The 19,510-nt window shown below is 45.4% G+C and overlaps 1 protein-coding gene across 2 annotated transcripts in view; it reads left to right on the plus strand.

The window, feature by feature from the left end:
- The window catches only part of SV2B (synaptic vesicle glycoprotein 2B), a 71,288-nt gene extending 68,315 nt beyond the window's left edge, over positions 1–2,973 (plus strand). For both annotated transcript variants that reach the window (XM_083475076.1, XM_083475077.1), the window contains exon 13: positions 451–2,973. In XM_083475076.1, coding sequence (XP_083331202.1) covers positions 451–634 — 184 coding nt within the window. In that variant the 3' untranslated portion in view covers positions 635–2,973. The remainder of the gene's footprint in view (positions 1–450) is intronic.
- Positions 2,974–19,510: the final 16,537 nt, after the last annotated feature.

Consider the following 19,510-nt stretch of genomic DNA (forward strand, 5'->3'; position numbering starts at 1 on the left):
TGCCGACCTTCTGATCGGCAAGTCCTAGGCTCCGTGGTTTAACCCACAGTGCCACCCGCATCCCTTTTTTGGCTGACTATAAAAGAGGCCAATTTATGGAGGAGAAGGCTATCAATAGCTACTAGCCACGATGGCTATGTTCTACCTCCACTAATGGAGGCAGGATGCCCCTGAATGCCTGTTGCTGGGAGTCACCATGGGGAGAGTTGCGCTCAGGTCCTCCCTGCAGGCTTCCTGTTGAGGCATATGGTTGACCACAGTGAGAATAGGATGCTGGGCTAGATGGACCTTTGGTCCAATCCACCAGGACTCTTCTAACCTTCTTAGGTGGCTGTGTTGCTTTGGAGGTTAATATGAAGAGCTCCTTCCCTTCACAATGGACCACTGGACCACTGCCTCCTGGACCGTCCCCATCTTAAACTCCCTTTGCTTTCTCTCCCTTCTCCACAGAGCCACAGCCTTTGGCATCCTCAATGGGCTCTGCAAAATTGGGGCCATCTTCGGGAACGCTATCTTTGCCTCCTTTGTTGGGATAACCAAAGTGGTCCCCATCCTCCTAGCATCCTCCGCTCTGGTGGCAGGAGGCCTCCTTGCCCTGAGGCTGCCAGAGACTCGCGACCAAGTCCTGATGTGAGCCGCCCAAAGGAAACGTCAACAGACAAGGACGAGATGCATTTAGAAGAAAATCGGGGGAAAGCCTGTCAATATTTCTCTGCCGATACCTCGGATCTGAGGAGGGAGGGGGAGGAAGAGGCACCCCGCTGAGATAACGTTAACCCCTTAGTTCTAGGACGGTTGTGAAGTGGTGATGGAGCCCGCCTGTCTAGGGCTGCACCCGCACACGCACACCCTGAGCTTTGCTCATTGCTTCAAAGCTATCACTTGTTAGGGGGTGAAGCCCCATTTCCCCCCTGAATGTGTGTGAACATCTCAGGCACTAAACCAGTAACAGAAGAAGAAGCTGCCTCGTGATCGTGCATGTTTGTCTAGATGTGTGCATTGTGATGGGTGGCACTGGGAAGTGAGCCATTCCTCACACAAGTGACCCTCTCAGAGCTCAGCTGAATGGCTTGATGTCTACATTTCTATAGCTTTCCGGGCAATTAGCAAAAAGAAAAGGGGGGATGAATATAGTTTTAAAACTGAAGCCCATTCACCAATGGTAGCTGGTCCTCAAGAGAGATCAAAAACCAGATGGTTTATTCAGGGGCAAGGCTACCCTTTGGGGGGAGTCAACAGCCATTGACTTACATTTTGCGGAGGGCGGCCTCGTATTCCAAGAACCAAAACTGAGACGCCCAACATAGCTTGTTGTGTTTCCTCAAGGAAAGCTGCTGATCCTTTCATACATTGGACCTCCAAGTTGTCTAAAGCAACCATCACCACCTCTCTCTCATAGGTATGCAAGGGAATCTGTAGGAGATTCTGCCCACACACTTTCCATTTCATTTCAATTTCAAAGAATTTCAAAAAACACACCACAAAAAACCAACCACAGAGATATTTCAACTGTCCACAATAATTTTAACTGGATCTTGTGAGAGAGGAACGCTAACACAAGTTTAAGCCATCAGTCAGTATTTCAAATGTGTTGAGTTTGGGGGCATCACTATATTAAAAGAGCATAAATTGTTGTTGGTTTTGATCTAGTTTCATTCCTGTTTCGTTCCTTGAGCATCTTATGATTCCTGAAACCAAATATGTACATATCCTGCAGTGTAAATAGAGCGCTTTCGGGGGGAGGGGGATATTTGATCACGTATAGAGTACGGTATCTGCAGGAATTTGCCAGTATTATAGCCATATTAACAAATGATAAATGTCTGAGTTACTTATATGTAGACTGCCATCTTACTGGAACACTCTAAAGCACAGTTTGGGGAGTAGCCATTTAAATTGTTTTTTGGAGATTTGCACTCAACAAAAGGTTGTCATATGGCATGGCTGGATCTGCCCTTTCAGCCAAGGTTGAAAGAATAAAAAAAACCTTCAGGTTTCAGGACTTGTTGGTCTTGAACTGTCTTATACTCAAGAGATCCAAGCTTGGCTGCAGAATGGAATGGACCATGTTTTGTGGCAAAAGCAGAGAGCAACATCACTGGCATCTGGCATCAAGAATGGCTGGATGGTAGACCAAAGGATGCTGAGCACTGCTTTGAGCTGCTGTTGATGAGGCCATGAGGACTCTGAGGAAGGAATGATGGAAGATACGATGCACCTTGATGCTTTTATGAAATGTCCGTTCCCAACGGGGAGCCAAAGACTCTCCCCAACAAAGGCTTTGCTTCTATACTAATTCACCTAAAATGGATGGAGGCTTTGCTACGAAGGATTTCCTTCGTTGGAGATGATAGTGTTTTAAAAATAAATAATAATAATCAGGAAAAATGAGCCATCCTCAGAGAGCTGCAGTGCAAACTAGCCTCTCATTACATAATAACTCTTCTCCGGGCATAGACAGAGTTGAAAATCAGCTGATTTATGCACATTCTCAGATTGCATGGACCACATTTTCTTCTTCGTTCTATTCAATGAGCTTTAAAGCCCTGGTTGCTTCCTTCCTGGCGTTAAAAAAAAAAAGCCATATTGTCTTTTCCAACCTTAGAGAAAAAAGGACAGGGCTGATTCCAAATGCAGACCTGCATTTCTCTGTTTTCCTCTTCTGACTCTGCATCTATATGGATGCCTTCATATCTGTGTTGACACTTCCTCCTGATAGCTGTGGGATCTGGGGCTATAGCATAATATGTACAGAAGACATGTATTCAATAGATGTTGTCACCATCCAGAAACCTACATTATAAAATTCTTTTTTGGGGGGTGGGGGTGGGGGAAGGATCAATTGTCATGAAAACGCTGTTTTGTAATCCTTTGTCAACCTCCACTGAATGTGTCCACTACTTTGAAGAAATTCATGTCATGCAATGAAATTGCAATAAATGTAAACCAAACGTGGTGTATTTGAAGGCTAAATGTATCTGTAGTTTTCTTAAGCCATATTCACAAGTACTTCTGGCTACCGACCTTTTTCCTGTGCTGAAACAGGTCTGTGTCCTCCTCTCCCCCACCAAAATAATAGGGGGGGGGAATAAGGGGGAGAGCCCCAAATCAAGGCCCCATCTGCACTGCACATTTAAAGCAGTATGATACCACTTTAAACAGTCATGACTTGCACCCCAGAACATCCTGGGAACTGCAGCATGTCAAATGTGCCGAGAAACTACAATTCCCAAAGATCCTTGGGAAGAGGGATTGATTGTCAAACCACTCTGGAACCTTTAGTTCTGTGATGGCTGGTGGGAGTTACAGTGGTACCTCTGGTTACATACTTAATTCGTTCCAGAGGTCCGTTCTTAACCTGAAACTGTTCTTAACCTGAAGCACCACTTTAGCTAATGCCCCCCCCCCCGCTGCTGCCATGCCACCGCCGCACGATTTCTGTTCTCATCCTGAAGCAAAGTTCTTAACCTGAGGTACTATTTCTGGGTTAGTGGAGTCTGTAACCTGAAGCGTATGTAACCCGAGGTACCACTGTAAAGTCCAAAACTTCTGGAGGAAGCCAGGACTGAATATAGACATATGTAAAAAGCGCTGTGAAAATGTTTTTTTAAAAAAACCACACGTTTTAAAGTACTTATTGAATTTGCCATTAGCTCACCATTGCCATCTAGTGTTACATTTGTATAATGCACTTAAAACACACTTAAAATATATTTGCAGCTGTATAGCTGAGTCCCCGGTTGAGGAAGGCTGCTGTCCATGGTAGAGTCTACAGGAAAAGACCTTCTGCAGAGAACTCGCTGGGCAGAAGGTTGTAGCTTGCATACAGAACACCTTAAGTGCAATCTCTGCCTATCTCCAGCCAAAGGATCTTGGGAAGAAGTGTTGGGTGAGGTCTTAGAGAGATATCACCAGTCAGAATAGAGTAGGTCACTGATAGAACTAGTCCAAGACATTTTGCTTCCCGAGGCAAAGGACCAGAAGGCATTAAAATGACAACATACCAACAATGGAATTTACCGAACTTATATAATTAATTACATAAACTGTACAAGTGATGTAACTTTACCACAGTGGATGGCGAGATGAATAACGTTGCTTTTGGTAGAAAGCAAACCGCAGCAGAAAAGAAAAACTGCTGCATGTAACAGGATGGAATGTAAGATGATACCTTCTTAAAGGTAAAGGTAAAGGGACCCCTGACCATTAGGTCCAGTCGTGACCGACTCTGGGGTTGTGGCGCTCATCTCGCTTTATTGGCCAAGGGAGCTGGCGTACACCTTCCGGGTCATGTGGCCAGCATGACTAAGCCGTTTCTGGCGAACCAGAGCACCGCATGGAAACGCCATTTACCTTCCCGCCGGAGCAGTACCTATTTATCTACTTGCACTTTGATGTGCTTTTGAACTGCTAGTTTGGCAGGAGCAGGGACTGAGTAACGGGAGCTCACTCCGTCGTGGGGATTCAAACCGCCGACCTTCTTATCGGCAAGTCCTAGGCTCTGTGGTTTAACCCACAGTGCCCCGCATGTCCCGATACCTTCTTACTGTCCTAAATAATAACCAGCATAGTGTCTTTGATAGAATTTTTCATTTAGGCACTCTTTACAGGTGATTTGGTATGAGTGAAATGGTTTCATTTTATTTCCTTTTTTCTTAAGGTTTTGATTTGCTTTCTTCTTCAGCCTTATCTAATTGTCCCTGGAAAATGGAACCATTCTTCAATCCGTAAGATTAAATGTTGCGGGGCAAGGGAGGGCACTTTCTGTGTGTACAAATATATGGCTGTGAAATCCACTGGAGGGTTTCAATTTTATTTATTGGTTTGCTTTATTTTTTGTCTAGCCCTTCCTTCAAAGAAGCCCAGCGTGGAAGAAAAACGAGCCTTCATGCTGTGATTAGGGCAAAGATCTGTCCAAGACTCTGTTTATTAAAACAAAGCAATTGCTTTGGAGAAGACCCCAGCAGCCAGAATCTCTTCTGAACTGATCAGCAGGGTTTCTGCTTACATACAGAGCTAACAGCTGCTTCTTGGGATAACAAAGTGTCACAACCTGGTTAATAAGAAACTACAAGAAGCCAGATTTACAGGGAAAGCACAGGGAAAGCAGCCTTGCTAAAGACAGGGAGGCATTCGTGCAATCCAATCTAATAGCAAAATTAAACATTAAAAACCTTTATGTAATAGCTATGGTAGAGCAACAGCTTCTCAGGAAGCAGAGATAATAAAACATCAAATCTGATCACCCTTCCCTGAAGTCTTGGACCAGGGATGATGATGATGATGATGATATATTATTTATACCCCACCCATCTGGCTAGGTTTCCCCAGCCACTCTGGGCAGCTTCCAGCAAAATATTAAAATACAGTAATGCATCAAACATTAAAAGCTTCCCTAAGCAGGGCTGCCTTCAGATGTCTTCTAAAAGTCTGGTAGTTGTTGTTCTTTTTGACATCTAGAAGGAGGGTGTTCCACAGGGCGGGTGCCACTACCAAGAAGGCCCTCTGCCTGGTTCCCTGTAACTTGGCTTCTTGCAGTGAGGGAACTGCCAGAAGGCCCTCGGCACTGGACCTCAGTGTCCGGGTATAACGGTAGGGGTGGAGAGCTATATTCAGCCTGAGGGCCACAGTCTCTTCTGGGAAACCATGGGGGGGGGGAGGGAAGTACATGCCAGAGCTGGATGGGGCCAGAAGCAAAAACTGGCAAAGAATATGAGTTTTGTCTTTATATAGTAGGCTAGTTTTATATATATATATACATACCCCTCTCTGCTGTCCATCCAGGCATGATCAGAATTCAAGACCACAGTCTAGCCAGGCAAAAACACTCAAAGAGGAGGCAAATCAGGGTTGGTCAGGGGGGTACCCTGGGAAGAGGGCGTGTTGCCGGGAGGGTGTGTGTGGTCCGGAGAGAGCTGTTGTGGGATGTATCCAGCTCCCAGCCCTGAGCTTGGACAAAGAAGTGTGTGTTTTAGCTGGCAGCAAAATAATGCTAGTGTGGGGGGCCTAACACCGCTCTCTGGGAGTTTTGAGGGGGCACCACAAAGAAGACCTGGCCAAATGGGCTATTTCCCTTGGTGGGACCATGACCGCAACCTCTCCAGGAGACCTTAAAGTCCCTGCATCTGCTGCCTGAGGCAACTGCCTTCCTCTGCCTAATGGCAGGGTTGGCCCCGTTTTTAATTCTTTTAGGTGGAGGTCAAGTTCAATGAGAAGAAGAGTTTGGATTTGATATCCCGCTTTATCACTACCCAAAGGAGTCTCAAAGTGGCTCACATTCTCCTTTCCCTTCCTCCCCCACAACAAACACTCTGTGAGGTGAGTGGGGCTGAGAGACTACAGAGAAGTGTGACTGGCCCAAGGTCACCCAACAGCTGCATGTGGAGGAGTGGGGACGTGAACCTGGTTCACCAGATTACAAGTCCACCCCTCTTAACCACTACACCACACTGACCGTATACACTGATGCCTTGTATACGGAAGGTCCCAGGTTCAGTCTCCAGCATCTCAAGGTATCCGCTGCCAGTCAGTGCAGGCATTCCTGAGCTTGATGGGACTGAGTAATCTGACTCAACATGAGGCAGCTCCTTACATGTCTAACTTGACAGCAGTAAGGTGCTTTCAAGTACTTGTGTGCCCCATGAGCTCTCACACGGCACCATTGGCCTCAACAGCCACAAGGGGGCATCGGTTTCACACAAAACGATGCTGCAAGTCCCAGGTTTGATGCAAGCACTGCTCAGAGAAGAAGCGACAAGGGAATGAGGAAGGGTGCTTGCTTGAAGGCTTTCAGAATGGAAATGTGGGGCTGCTGGACCCGACTGAGGGTGACTCCAGAGTTCCCTTTCTGATGGAAGCCAGGCAGGTGCCTCTGCAAAGCTTGCAGCAGAGGAAGAGATGCACCACCATCTTTTCCCTGCTTGTCACAAGGCAGCCAAACAAATCTATGGGTTGCTGTGTGCAGTTCTGGTTGCCACACAAAAAAGTAAGGTGTCCTCACGGGAAGCCTAAAAGCAGGACCAGAGCTCTTTTCCAGTGGCGTAGCGTGGGTTGTCAGCACCCGGGGCAAGGCAAGTAATTTGCGCCCCCTAACCCGTGGATTTGCACCCCCTAACCCGTGGATTTGTGCCCCCTAACCCGTGGATATGTGCCCCCTAACCCGTGGATTTGCACCCCCTAACCCTAACCCCCAGATGTTTCGCCCAGTGCGACGGCCCCCCCTGCACCCCCCATGCTACGCCACTGCTCTTTTCACTTGCGATTCCCAGCGACTAGCATGCATACTGTCTCCAAAAGTGGAAGTAGAACACAGTCATCATCATGGCTAGAAGTTGTAGCCTTCACCCCTGTAAATTTGTAGAATCCTCTTTTAAATCCATCCGAGAAACTCTGGTTACGTGCACGGTTTTCTCTGGTGTCATTTGGAATGCAAAGAGGAACAAACAAGACTGGAGGGCAGGACTCGAACCAATGGCTTCAAGTTATAATAAAGGAGATCCCGACTAAACATTTGGGGGGGGGGACTTCTTGACAGAGCAGTTCAGCTGTGGCTGAAATCATCGCCATGGCAACCGCTTTCCTAAAAGAGAGAGCCAGTGTGGTGTAGTGGTTAAGAGCGGTAGTCTTGTAATCTGGTGAACCGGGTTTGATTCCCCGCTCCTCCACATGCAGCTGCTGGGTGACCTTGGGCCAGTCACACTTCTTTGAAGTCTCTCAGCCCCACTCACCTCACAGAGTGTTTGTTGTGGGGGAGGAAGGAAAAGGAGAATGTTAGCCGCTTTGAGACTCCTTAAAGGGAGTGAAAGGCAGGATATCAAATCCAAACTCTTCTTCTTCTTATTCCCCAATGGAACTAGGGTTGTGTGATTTTGCGATGCTTTCTTGACAAGGGGAAAACATTCCTTTGAAGTTTCTGGAGTGGGATTGCTACTGACTTTATTGGGCTGTCCCAGGAAGCACAGCCGGGGTGGCGAGTGAGAACTCTGCTCCACTTCCTGCCAGCGCCTCTTCCCAGAGCACCTCGGGAGTGACATGCTGATGCAGAGACAATGCAGCATTGCTCCCAGTGCAACCCACAAAGGGCAGCTGGCAAGAAAGGCCTGTAAGAGTTTGTTCTAAAAGTAGGAGAGCAGAAAATCCTTGGCACCCTTTTTATTTATTTGATCTTCTCAGCTGCTTGTCACCCAAAGGGTTCCAAGGGACTTACATTAAATAAAGAGAATGCAAATACATTATATCCTAGGGGAAAGGGGGAAGTCATATATCACATCAATGTTCCATACATCACACAGAACAGCAAAAACAACACACCACAAACAATGAACAGAGCAATATTCCCAGCCATCAGCTAGCAGATAAACAAGAACCCAAGCCCCATTCCTAGTCCCAAAACCATTCCCACCAACACAACAATCCCTTAATGTCCCCACCCACCCAGAAGTTCAGCTTAAGGCCAGCTGCTGAAAATCGGGGTGGGGGTGAGTCCAGGGTCCCCCAGGGATGGTCCAGCACCTTTTCTCTCTCTTCAGCAGGGAGCAGTATCAAAAGCAGAGCAAGATGGTGGTGGCAAACGTTTTAACTGCTCTGCCAAAATCCTGGGTATTGCTGCCCGTCTCCTGCAGCAAGGTTAAGTAAAGTAAGGAGGAACCTGTCTTGAAAAGTTCAGAAACATTTCTTTTCCCATTGTGCAGCTCTCTAGGGTTTCAGGCAGGGAAACTCTCCCAGCCCTACCTTAAGATGCTGGGGATTGAATCTCCAACCTTGTGCCTGCAAGCAGTGGCGTAGCGTGGGTTGTCAGCACCCGGGGCAAGGCAAGTAATTTGCGCCCCCTAACCCGTGGATTTGCGCCCCTAACCCTAACCCCCAGATGTTGCGCCCGGTGCGGCCGGCCCCCCCTGCACCCCCCACGCTACGCCACTGCCTGCAAGACATGAGCTATAGCCTTTCCCCAAGGTCATAGAAAGCTGCCTTATACTGATTCAGAACATTGGTCCATCTAGCCTAGTATTGCTTACACTGACTAGCAGCCACACTCCTGGGATTCCATTCCCAGACTTACCAGGAGGTGTTGGGGAGAAAACATGGGGCTTTTTGCATGCAGGACAGATGCTCTGCCACTGAGCTAAGGCAACTTTGGAGCATTCTGAAGAGAGAGACACGGTTTTATTCTGCCCCCACCTACACATTCAACGAACAAGATTTTTTGAATTCTTTGACACCGCTGTAGCCAGCATCGAAGGAAACGGAGCCAGAGACTCAGAAAAACAGTTCTAGCAGAGGAGGCGCTTGTCACTGCAGGCTGCAGCCCAAGGTCATCCCAGTGAAAATACAGTGGGTATCTTTCAAACAAGAGGAAGTAAAATGGCCGTACTATGATACACCACTAATTACCTGCCATCGAGCATTCTTACCTGACTTAGTGATGGGAATAATTCTTCCTCTCTGTAGAAATAGCAAGGACCTTCAAATAACAGAGGCTCTCTTAAATCACAGCAGACTTTAATTTAAATTGCAAGCACGCAGAGAGGACCATAATATCCTGGCTTGGCTCTCTGTCCAATATAGCTTTATTAACATCACATCAGAAAACAGACCCAGGTCACTATGCTAAGTACTTAGAATAATAGAACTGTAGGGTTGGAAGGGACACTGAGAGTTATCTAGTCCAGCCCCTGCAATACAGGAATCTCAACTAACAGCATCCATGACAGATGGCTGACCATCCGACATCTGCTTGAAAGCCTCCAAAGAAGGAGAGCTCACCATCTTCCAAGGCTTAAGAGGCCATTTTTTAAACATGAGAAATGAATGAAAAAATAAATACAGTGGTACCTCAGGTTACATACGCTTCAGGTTACAGACTCCGCTAACCAAAAAATAGTACCTCAGGTTAAGAACTTTGCTTCAGGATGAGAACAGAAATCGCGCGGCGGCGCAGCAGCAGCAGCAGTGGGAGGCCCCATTAGCTAAAGTGGTGCTTCAGATTAAGATCAGTTTCAGGTTAAGAACGGACCTCCAGAATGAATTAAGTACTTAACCTGAGGTACCACTGTAAATGTCCAATCGTAGCAACATTTGAAGAGCTTAGGCTTGTGAAAGTGACCACATGGCAAATCCATCAAGTCACCACTTGCCCTAGTCTTGCAGCTGGGCCTAGTGTTTTGGAAATCAGATGAGTTTATATGGGTCGGAAGCTGCCTAGAGTGGCTGGGGCAACCCAGCCAGATGGGCAGGGTATAAATAATAAAGTTGTTGTTGCTGTTGTTGTTATATGGAAACCCTGGACTTACTTCCAGCCTTACAGTTCTAGAAACCGTGACATTCTGAAACGAGCATCATAAGAGCTCCGAGCCAGGTTGGAGCAGCTAAGTGGAAAAAATATGGAAGCTGCTTCTCTCAATCTGCATCTGAGCAAATGAGCTGGAAATTAGTCTTGGGGAATCTCTCAGGGAGGCAGAAGAGCACCCCCCCAATCTTCGACTCTTTGGACATCAAGCTCATCAATGGTTCTTTGATCTTTCTTCTCTCTGTTCTGTGACTTGATCACAAAAGGCCCCATGAAGCTTTGCAAATAAATACCTTTTTCCTCAAGGGCTAGATTGTACAAGTGATCAGAGAAGAATAATTGCCACCTCTTTAAATGAATCCAGTAGGCGCACGCCAAAGGGACTGGCCCTCTGTTATTCCCCTAATCTGTTCAGGTTGATACTAAGCAGGAGACAGACATTCTTCCCTGTAAAGATGCATAAGGAAAGCCATTTCCTCCCCCCCACCCCTTGTCACGAACTTTACTCGCTTCTCACGCATTGCTTGCAATTTCCAGGCTGCAAAGAGTTTTGCTCGGGGCCAGTGGTTGACCTTTCAATTGATGCAGAATGTGTTAAATGCTCGCTTACATTACTCCTTCTGCTGCTCCTCAGTTATTCCATCGGCTCCCCCCCTGCTGCTTGACAGATGCCCCCAACGCCAGTCCCTAGAGTTGCAACTAGGAATGGGAGAGCAGTATGATTCAGTTAACATTTAAAGGTGAAGCTGCCTAATTTGCATTTTTTTCTGAAAGAATACATGAACGCTTGAACCTTTTAAATTTGCACGCCTCTGAGTTTTGCATATACCCCAGTAAAGTGTGCGTAGGAATACATATAATGACGAAAATAACACACAAAAATACATTATATCCTGGGAAATTGCTTTTCAGAAAAGTGCATATTGGGCAAGATTATATACAAAAGTGGGCTTATTAGGAGAAAGCCACAGTCAATTGTTGATGAATTTTCATGAGGACTTAAAAACAACAACAAATTCAAACTGATATACAAATGTGGAGAATTGAATTTAAGATTGGAAAAATGAGTAACGTAAATTGACCGATTCTCCCATCTCTAGCTGAAATGTATAGGTAGCAGAGTATGAGCTTCCAACCTTAATTTCCTCCCCATCTTGTTCCATGTATGCACTCAGCATAATGGACAGAAGGAAATTCAAGCTTTGCACCTCTGAAGCTGATGCAGCAGAATCAAACTGCCAAGCATTTATTGGACTGAATCACTTCAGCCTGGAGGCTGAGTGGGACTTGCATGCTGATCCCAGGGAATACAATGCCCAGCCACTGTGGAACAATCAGCTTCATATAATCAAGATGCTTTCGTCTAATTAGTACACAAAGGGGTTAATACCATAGAGTAAGCTGTCCTGCCAGGCTTAGCGAGGTCACTTCCCCTTGCCTTGGGAGGAAATGGGTAAGCAAGCCTATTGTTCAAACCCCAGTCTATCTGAGAACCTCAGTGTGTCAGGATCTGGCTGCTCCAAGCTTAGACCGCATGACTTTCGCAAATCACTTTTGAGTTCCTATACCAGTAATTTAGGAACTTTCACCACTTTGAAACTAAGCCTAGTTTTACTGCCTGTGTAACTTTCTGAAGCACATGACTCTGACCTTTGGAGAGTTTGTAAGTAAACCAGTTTTTAACTCACCAAATGTGTGCCCTTTTTCTATACCAGGAGAAGAGGGAGACTTCAGAAGAAACTTGGAAGGGCATATTTTAAAGGTCTAACAGCCTGTATTTCCATGCTTTACTTTGCTCTATGTTTTATGATTTTAAATCTCTGCTGGGGTTATCTCACCAAAGAGTGCTTGGATCTTGGCATCCAGGAATTCTCCTTTCTATAGATACCTATTTTTCCTTGAACCAACTGTCACAACGTAGAAAACTAGCTAATCAAGGAGAATGGCCCAGCCTGGACTTTTCTTGAGAAGTTAGTTTTCTACATGACCAACATTTATTTATTATTATGGAATGTGCAGCCTTAAGTGGTCTAGCCTAGGGAAAGCTTTATTACACGAGTGTGCTGATTGCATAATCTGGTCTTGAAATCGTTATAATTAAAAGCATTCTTGGGAGAGCAAATGCACTTGTGATCTCAGCACCCCAACACCCACAGTGACACAGAACTATCCATTTCCCAACATGAGTTACAATGCTGTGGCTATGAAACAGAAAGGGCTCCTGGGGTGTTTCACCACAAACAATTCCCTTGCAATCCCTTGGTGAATTTATAGTTCTTGTTTGTAGCTCCAGACTAGGGTGGGCAGAAGGAAGATCTGGGTGATTGGCAAGGATTTCTGACTTCCAAGTGCTTAGCAATGGCAGAACCTATATACACACCCCATTCCTGCATTCTGTAGCTGAAATGAAACAAGCTTGGAGTAATCAGCAGCAATTTTTCTATGAAAGGACAGTAAGTTCTATTATGTTCTGGCACTGTGCATAAATTTGTGCACTCATGATTTGTTCGTTCTAAGTGTATGGCTTTTGCATCAGGCTCACGTTCATAGTTTTTTGGGTTCTAGTAAGAATCAAGAGAGAGCCAACAAGCCTCATGTCTGCCCACTGCTGGTCCAGACTATGGTAGCTCACTCTACAACCCATGGATCCCATCTCAGGGATTTCAGATTCCTAGGTAAGAGGGAAACATGTTTGTGGGTGTGGGGACGATTTGCAGGGGGATTCCATCCTTCCTGGCTGATGTCAATTACATTTTTTAAAAAAACATTTTTTAAAAAATTTCATTTCAATCCCAGATCTCCACAGGTGTGAAAACTCCTCCAAGGCAGGGATAGCCTACATGGTGTCTTCTAGATGTTGTCTGACTACAGCTCCCATCAGGCTTGACCACTGGCTATGCCAGATGGGGCTGATGGGAGCTGAACTCTGACATTTGGATGTTCCACATTGGACATCCCTGCTTTAAGGTATTTAAACACTCTCATTAATGGGACGCGGGTGGCGCTGTGGTCTAAACCACTGAGCCTTGGGCTTGCTGATCAAAAGGTCGGTGGTTCAAATCCCCATGATGAGGTGAGCTCCCGGTGCTCAGTCCCAGCTCCTGCCAACCTAGCAGTTTGAAAGCACACCAAAAGTTCAAGTAGATTAATAGGTACCACTCCAGCGGGAAGGTAAACGGCGTTTCCGTGCGCTGCTCTGGTGTCAGTGTTCTGTTGCGCCAGAAGCAGCTTAGTCATGCTGGCCACATGACCCAGAAAAACTGTCTGCAGAGCGGACAAACGCCTGCTCCCTCGGCCTGTAAAGTGAGATGAGTGCCGCAACCCCAGAATCATTCACGACTGGACTTAGCTGTCGGGTCCCTTTACCTTTACCTTTACACATTCTCACTACCTTTGTTAAAGATGCTGGAACACTTAGGGCTCTTTTAGTCATCCCTTGACATTCTGGGCATGCATTTTCTGTGCTCATTCCTGGGAAGAATTTTTCTTTAAATAAAAAAACAACAACACTCTATTATTATTAATGCCATGATCATTACTTAGCCCTTAACATACCAAGTAGCTCTTAAAAACACAGCACAACCATTTGGTTAATTAATTAAAATGTGTCTCCCGGAAAAAGGTCTCTCTCTCTCTCTCTTAATATCTGGATTTACGACCAACTGCATCTTTATGGTTAAAAGATACTGCACATAAAATTGGAAATGCTGACTGAGCCTTGAAGCAGAAGCTGGGCAAGTGAGGGAGGAAGAAGGTGCTTTCTCAAGTTGTCAGACCCGGTTTGGGGTGGGAGGAGGGGACGGTTGCTGCTGCCTTGCTGCTATTTATCCCCCTTTCCCACCTGAAAACACCAGTGAAAATCAGTAGCTCCCAAGGAAAAAGAACACCACCACCCCAATCCTGGATAATAAGGGTCTCTGATAGACTTTTTGTTCTTTGATTAGCAGGAATGTATGGACCTGACAAAGGCTCTGCCATATATTGCACAATTATAAGTGCACACAAATATATGAAAGCTCTTTTTCACACACAACCCTTATATCTGCCTCCTTCTCCTAAACTGGACAAATGCAGCATTTTCTCAGGAAACCATATTCTAGTCCACTGAAGAACCAACCAACAATTATGGACTATTAACAAAAAACATATGAAACCAATTTTATGACTGTCTGTGATGGCCTGGGATTCAGACTCAGAGGCTGAACCTGAGGAATCCCAGCCTGCACAGGATTCCCTGCCTCCAGAACCAGCTGAGCCAGGGCTGGGGCATGAGCCTGAAGGGTCCTCACCTGTGCTGGGTCCTCAGGTGCAGGCACCAGCTGAGTCTGCTCTGGCTCCTGAGGTGATAGAGGACCCATTGCCTGCAGGTGCTCCACTCTCAGCCCTGTCAGGAGAAGGCGAGGTTGACCCTGGGTCCGGTAACCTCCAGCCTCTCCTGAATTGCAGAGGCTCAGGGCAGAGAGGTGGAGGGAACTAAGTTCCCGCAGGAGGAGTGCTCGCCTCCGGGTGAGGAGAGGCGAGTCACCTGTGGACCGGGGCCGCCCTATGTCTCGGGGCAGATAAAAGCCAGCCAGCCCCAGTCCCAAGTTGCGGGAGCAACATTGTTGGTAGCCAGTTCCTGCCTGCACCCTGTCCTGCCGGAGCTCCTGACTTCACCTGACTCCCTGCCTTGGAGCCAGCTTCAGCTTTGATGGACTGCCTCCATACTGCACCCTCGACCTCACACTGGACACAGACCTCGCCTCACGGTTAACCCACGGGATCAGCACACTGTCCCATAAAAGGATGACTGAACCTATCAATTTTAGTCTCTCTCGGTTTCTCATTATTCCAGTCTTCAGTTCGATTCTCCACATTTCCACATCAGTTTGCAATATTATTTTTTGTAAAAAAAAAATGTCCTCATAAAGGTTTGTCAGTATGTGAGTGCAAATTTCTCCTCATACACATATGAGCAATTTGTCTGCAATTGCTCCTAATCTACACATTTTTGCGGAACGACGTTCCCTAATGTAATGCACGTGTGTCTTGTTATCTTCACTAATCTGTTTATTTCATGCTATTTATATACTGCTTGGTTGTTAAAAATGAAAAAAAAAAAAAACCCCAAATGTGATTTACAAGAAGAATCAAACAATGAAATTACCCGTTAAAAAAACAACAACTGTTTGAAACGTTCAAAATGTAATTAAAACCAAGGATGAGCTCTAAACCAGATTATAGTACATGCCAACATTCTACATATCTGGTTAGGCTTGCCTAAAGAAACATGTTTTTGGCAGGCATCAAAATGATTGCAGTGCCTGTTGTCCAACTGTCAGGGATTCTTCAGCTGTGATTCCTGGATTACAGGAGGCTGGATTAGATGACCCTTGTGGGTCCCTTCCAACTCTACAATTCTATGATTCTATGTCAAAGCAGGGAGTGCCAGAGTAATGGTGCCGCCACACTAAAATATAGATAACAAAGGAGGAGAAACAATTATTTATGTATGTGACGGATTTAGGTTTGATGAGGCCCTAAGCTACTGAAGGTAATGGGGCCCTTTATATGTCCAACTTGTCCTTTGTCAACAACAAATTGTCACTGGTTTTTGTGTTGAACATGTGCGCATGCCCTTAGTCTATGCTGTCTGATCATCAGTCTACAAGCACTCTTTAATATTAGATAACAGGTACAACAGCTTGACCTGCATTCAACTGCATTCAGCTGCAGCTGCATGCTACATGTTGCCAGACACCCAGTCCATGCAGAATGTAGGCACCCTATATATAGAAATGAGCAAACCGGTGATATTTTAGGGAGCAGGCTAGCAGGCGGGGCCCATCATAGGAGCCTACACAGCACAAAACACTGTTGCTGTATGTAGGTTTTATTTTATTTGTTTTTTATCTTATGTTTTGGAAATGTACATCCAGTTTTTTCCCTTTAATTTTTTTGGGGGGCCCCCAAGAGAGTGGGGCCCTAAGCTATAGCTTGTTTAGCTTATATGTAAATCCGGCACTGGACGATAGCAGCACGGATACTACTGGCCCAGAGATGGAAAGAAAAAGTCCCAGCCAGAGACGAATGACTGATGAAGATGATGGACTATGCCAAAAGGGCAAAAATGACCAGGAAAATCAGAAACCAAGAAGAGAGGAACTTTAATAAGGAATGGGGGAAATGTACTTAAGAGAACACTGTAAACAACTGAAAACTTTGGAAGGATTTGAGTAACGCCTGTAATATACTTAAAAAAAGGTGAAAATTGGACTATTTAAGAAAAATAGAGAGACAGTAGTCAGTTTGTAATATTTTTGTGTTTTGGTGTTGTACTTACTGTATTTTTTGCTCTATAAGACTCACTTTTTCCCTCCTAAAAAGGAAGGGGAAATGTGTGTGCGTCTTATGGAGCGAATGCAGGCTGTACAGCTATCCCAGAAGCCAGAACAGCGAGAGGGATTGCTGCTTTCACTGTGTAGTGATCCCTCTTGCTGTTCTGGCTTCTGAGATTCAGAATTTTTTTCCCCTTGTTTTCCTCCTCCAAAAACTAGGTGCGTCTTGTGGTCTGGTGCGTCTTATAGGGCGAAAAATACGGTATTTTCTTTTTTTGTTTATGAGTTATTTTTTTATGTTTTCTGTATGTATTGCATATAAACTAATAAAGATTGAATTAAATAAATAAATAAATAAATAAATAAATAAATAAATAAATAAATAGATAGATAGATAGATAGATAGATAGATAGGGAAGATATGTGAGGCAGTTGAAAAAGATTGAAGATGATAACCATGGAAGGGTGGAGGGGAGTCCTAAATGCTGATGATGATGCTTAATGTTTGAATTAAAATGTGCAGTGTAAAACTCAATAAACAAATTTATACAGTGGTGCCCCACAAGACGAATGCCTCGCAAGACAGAAAACCTACTAGACGAAAGGGTTTTCCGTTTCTGAGCTGCTTCGCAAGACGATTTTCCCTATGGGCTTGCTTTGCAAGACGAAAACGTCTTGCGAGTGTTCCGATTTTTTTCGCTCCCCCCCCCTTTCTAAGCCGCTAAGCCGCTAATAGCCTTTTAGACGCTAATCCGCTAAGCCTTTAATAGCCGCTAAGCCTTTAATAGCCGCTAAACCGCTAATAGCATTAATCCGCTAAGCCGCTAATAGGGTTGCTTCGCAAGACGAAAGAGACTCGCGGAACGGATTAATTTCGTCTTGCAAGGCACCACTGTACAAAGAAAAGTAAAATAAAATAAAATAGCGATTTTATTCACACTTTACTGTACTATATGCATTTTTATTCATATCCCTTGGCTGGAAAACTGTGCTGCAACATTCAAAGCAGTGCTGATTTTGAAGGAGAGCTGTGTTTCTGTTTGCATATGGCTTTGGAAAGCACTGGCTAGGTAGATTCACTTTTACACGTGAACTGAATTTTCCAGGTTTGTTTTGATGCCATGTGGATGACCGAATGTTAGACGTGACAAGTGCACATGTGTACCTGTCTTGGAAGACAGCACTTTGTGTTTGGTAATTGTTTTAATTTTTCCCAATAAAGTTTATTTTTTTAAAAAAAAAACTCCCCTCGCTCCTGGTCCCATCATATAAGTTGTCTGTGAAGGTCACAAAACAAATTTGCCCAGAATCTGCAATAAGGATTTCATAGTTTAATATTGCTACATTTTTTAAAAAAACAACAACAACCCCACACATTTTGCACAATATCGTATTTTCTTATTGCCACTTTTCGAAAGCCTGTTTTGGACAGCTCCACTTCATTTCAATGGCACTGTCATGGGATAACTGTCTTTACAGAGAAAATGCCAAAGAGAACAATATTTAAAATGTTATTTTCTTTTCCTCCATGGCTGGCTGATTTCTTGCCTTCCTGGGGCTCCATTTCCAGAGTTCAGTCTCAATTTTTCAGTTCAGTGCCACTTCTGTGAGCTTGAAGATTGAATTTAGTGCGATAAGAAATGCGGTGTGAAGTGGGGGGGGGGGGAGAACCCCCACCAGTGTGCGATTAACCTATCTGGCTTGCACCTTGCGGTCGCCTTCTGATGCGTTTTAAGAACACCTGCTGGAAGTGCTCAGCAGAGCTTTGAATGAAAAATGTGCAAGGCTAAGTAGCTCTTCTGCTCCCAGCTCCAGGGAGAGACTTTAAAAGCTTGCTTAAAACTAAGAGCTCATTTGTGAAGGGTCCCAGGCAGACCCCTTCCAGTCGCCGAGAGGGTGTGATGTTCAGCTCCCTCCAAACTATGGAATTATTATTATTATTACAGTGGTACCTAAGCTTACATACACTTCAGGTTACATACACTTCAGGTTACACACTCCGCTAGCCTAGATATAGTGCTTCAGGTTAAGAACTTTGTTTCAGGATAAGAACAGAAATCGGGCTCCGGCGGTGCGGCGGCAGCAGGAGACCCCATTAGCTAAAGTGGTGCTTCAGGTTAAGAACAGTTTCAGGTTAAGAATGGACCTCCGGAACGAATTAAATACTTAACCTGAGGTTTCACTGTATTATTATTATTATTATTATTATTATTATTATTATTATTATTACAAATCTCAAGGTGGTTACAACATAAAATACATAATAAAGAAAGATAAAAGGAACCCAATAACACCTCCCCAACCCCCCCCCCATTTTAAAGGGCCCCTTGGATATAGAGTTTCGCAACAGGGGGCAAGGGGGGCAGTGCACCCTGGGTGCCATGTCTGGGGGGTGACAAGAAGGCCCCCCTGCGGGGGCTCACACCGCCGCAGCCACTTGTGGAGGATCCTCCATTCGTGGCTGCAGCTGTGAGCAGAGGATCCCAGTGCTGGCAGCAAACTGCTATGTACAGCGCATGTGCAGTGGTGCACGCATGCGCTGTACGTAGCGATGCCGCACATACTCTGTACATAGCGGTTTGCCACCAGCGGCACTCCAGTACCGTACGGATGGCAGTGGGATCCCTCTGTTGCCACTACAGCTGCATGTAGAGGTACCGTCCGTATGGTACTGGAGCAGCAGTGCCGGCAAACCGCTATGTACAGCGCATGTGCAGCGTCGCTACCTACAGCACATGTGTTGTAAGTAACGACGCCACAAATGAGCCCTACATGGCGCCGCCCTGCCTTCATATGCCCCTGATTGGATGATAGTGAAAAATTTCCTCCCATGGGAGGTGGTGATGGCTACCAACTTGGAGAACTGGACCAATTCATGGAGAATAAGGCTTTTGGGGGCTACTAGCCA

This window comes from Podarcis liolepis (assembly GCF_965112155.1).
Source record: "Podarcis liolepis genome assembly, chromosome: 14".
Classification (NCBI taxonomy): Eukaryota; Metazoa; Chordata; class Lepidosauria; order Squamata; family Lacertidae; genus Podarcis; species Podarcis liolepis.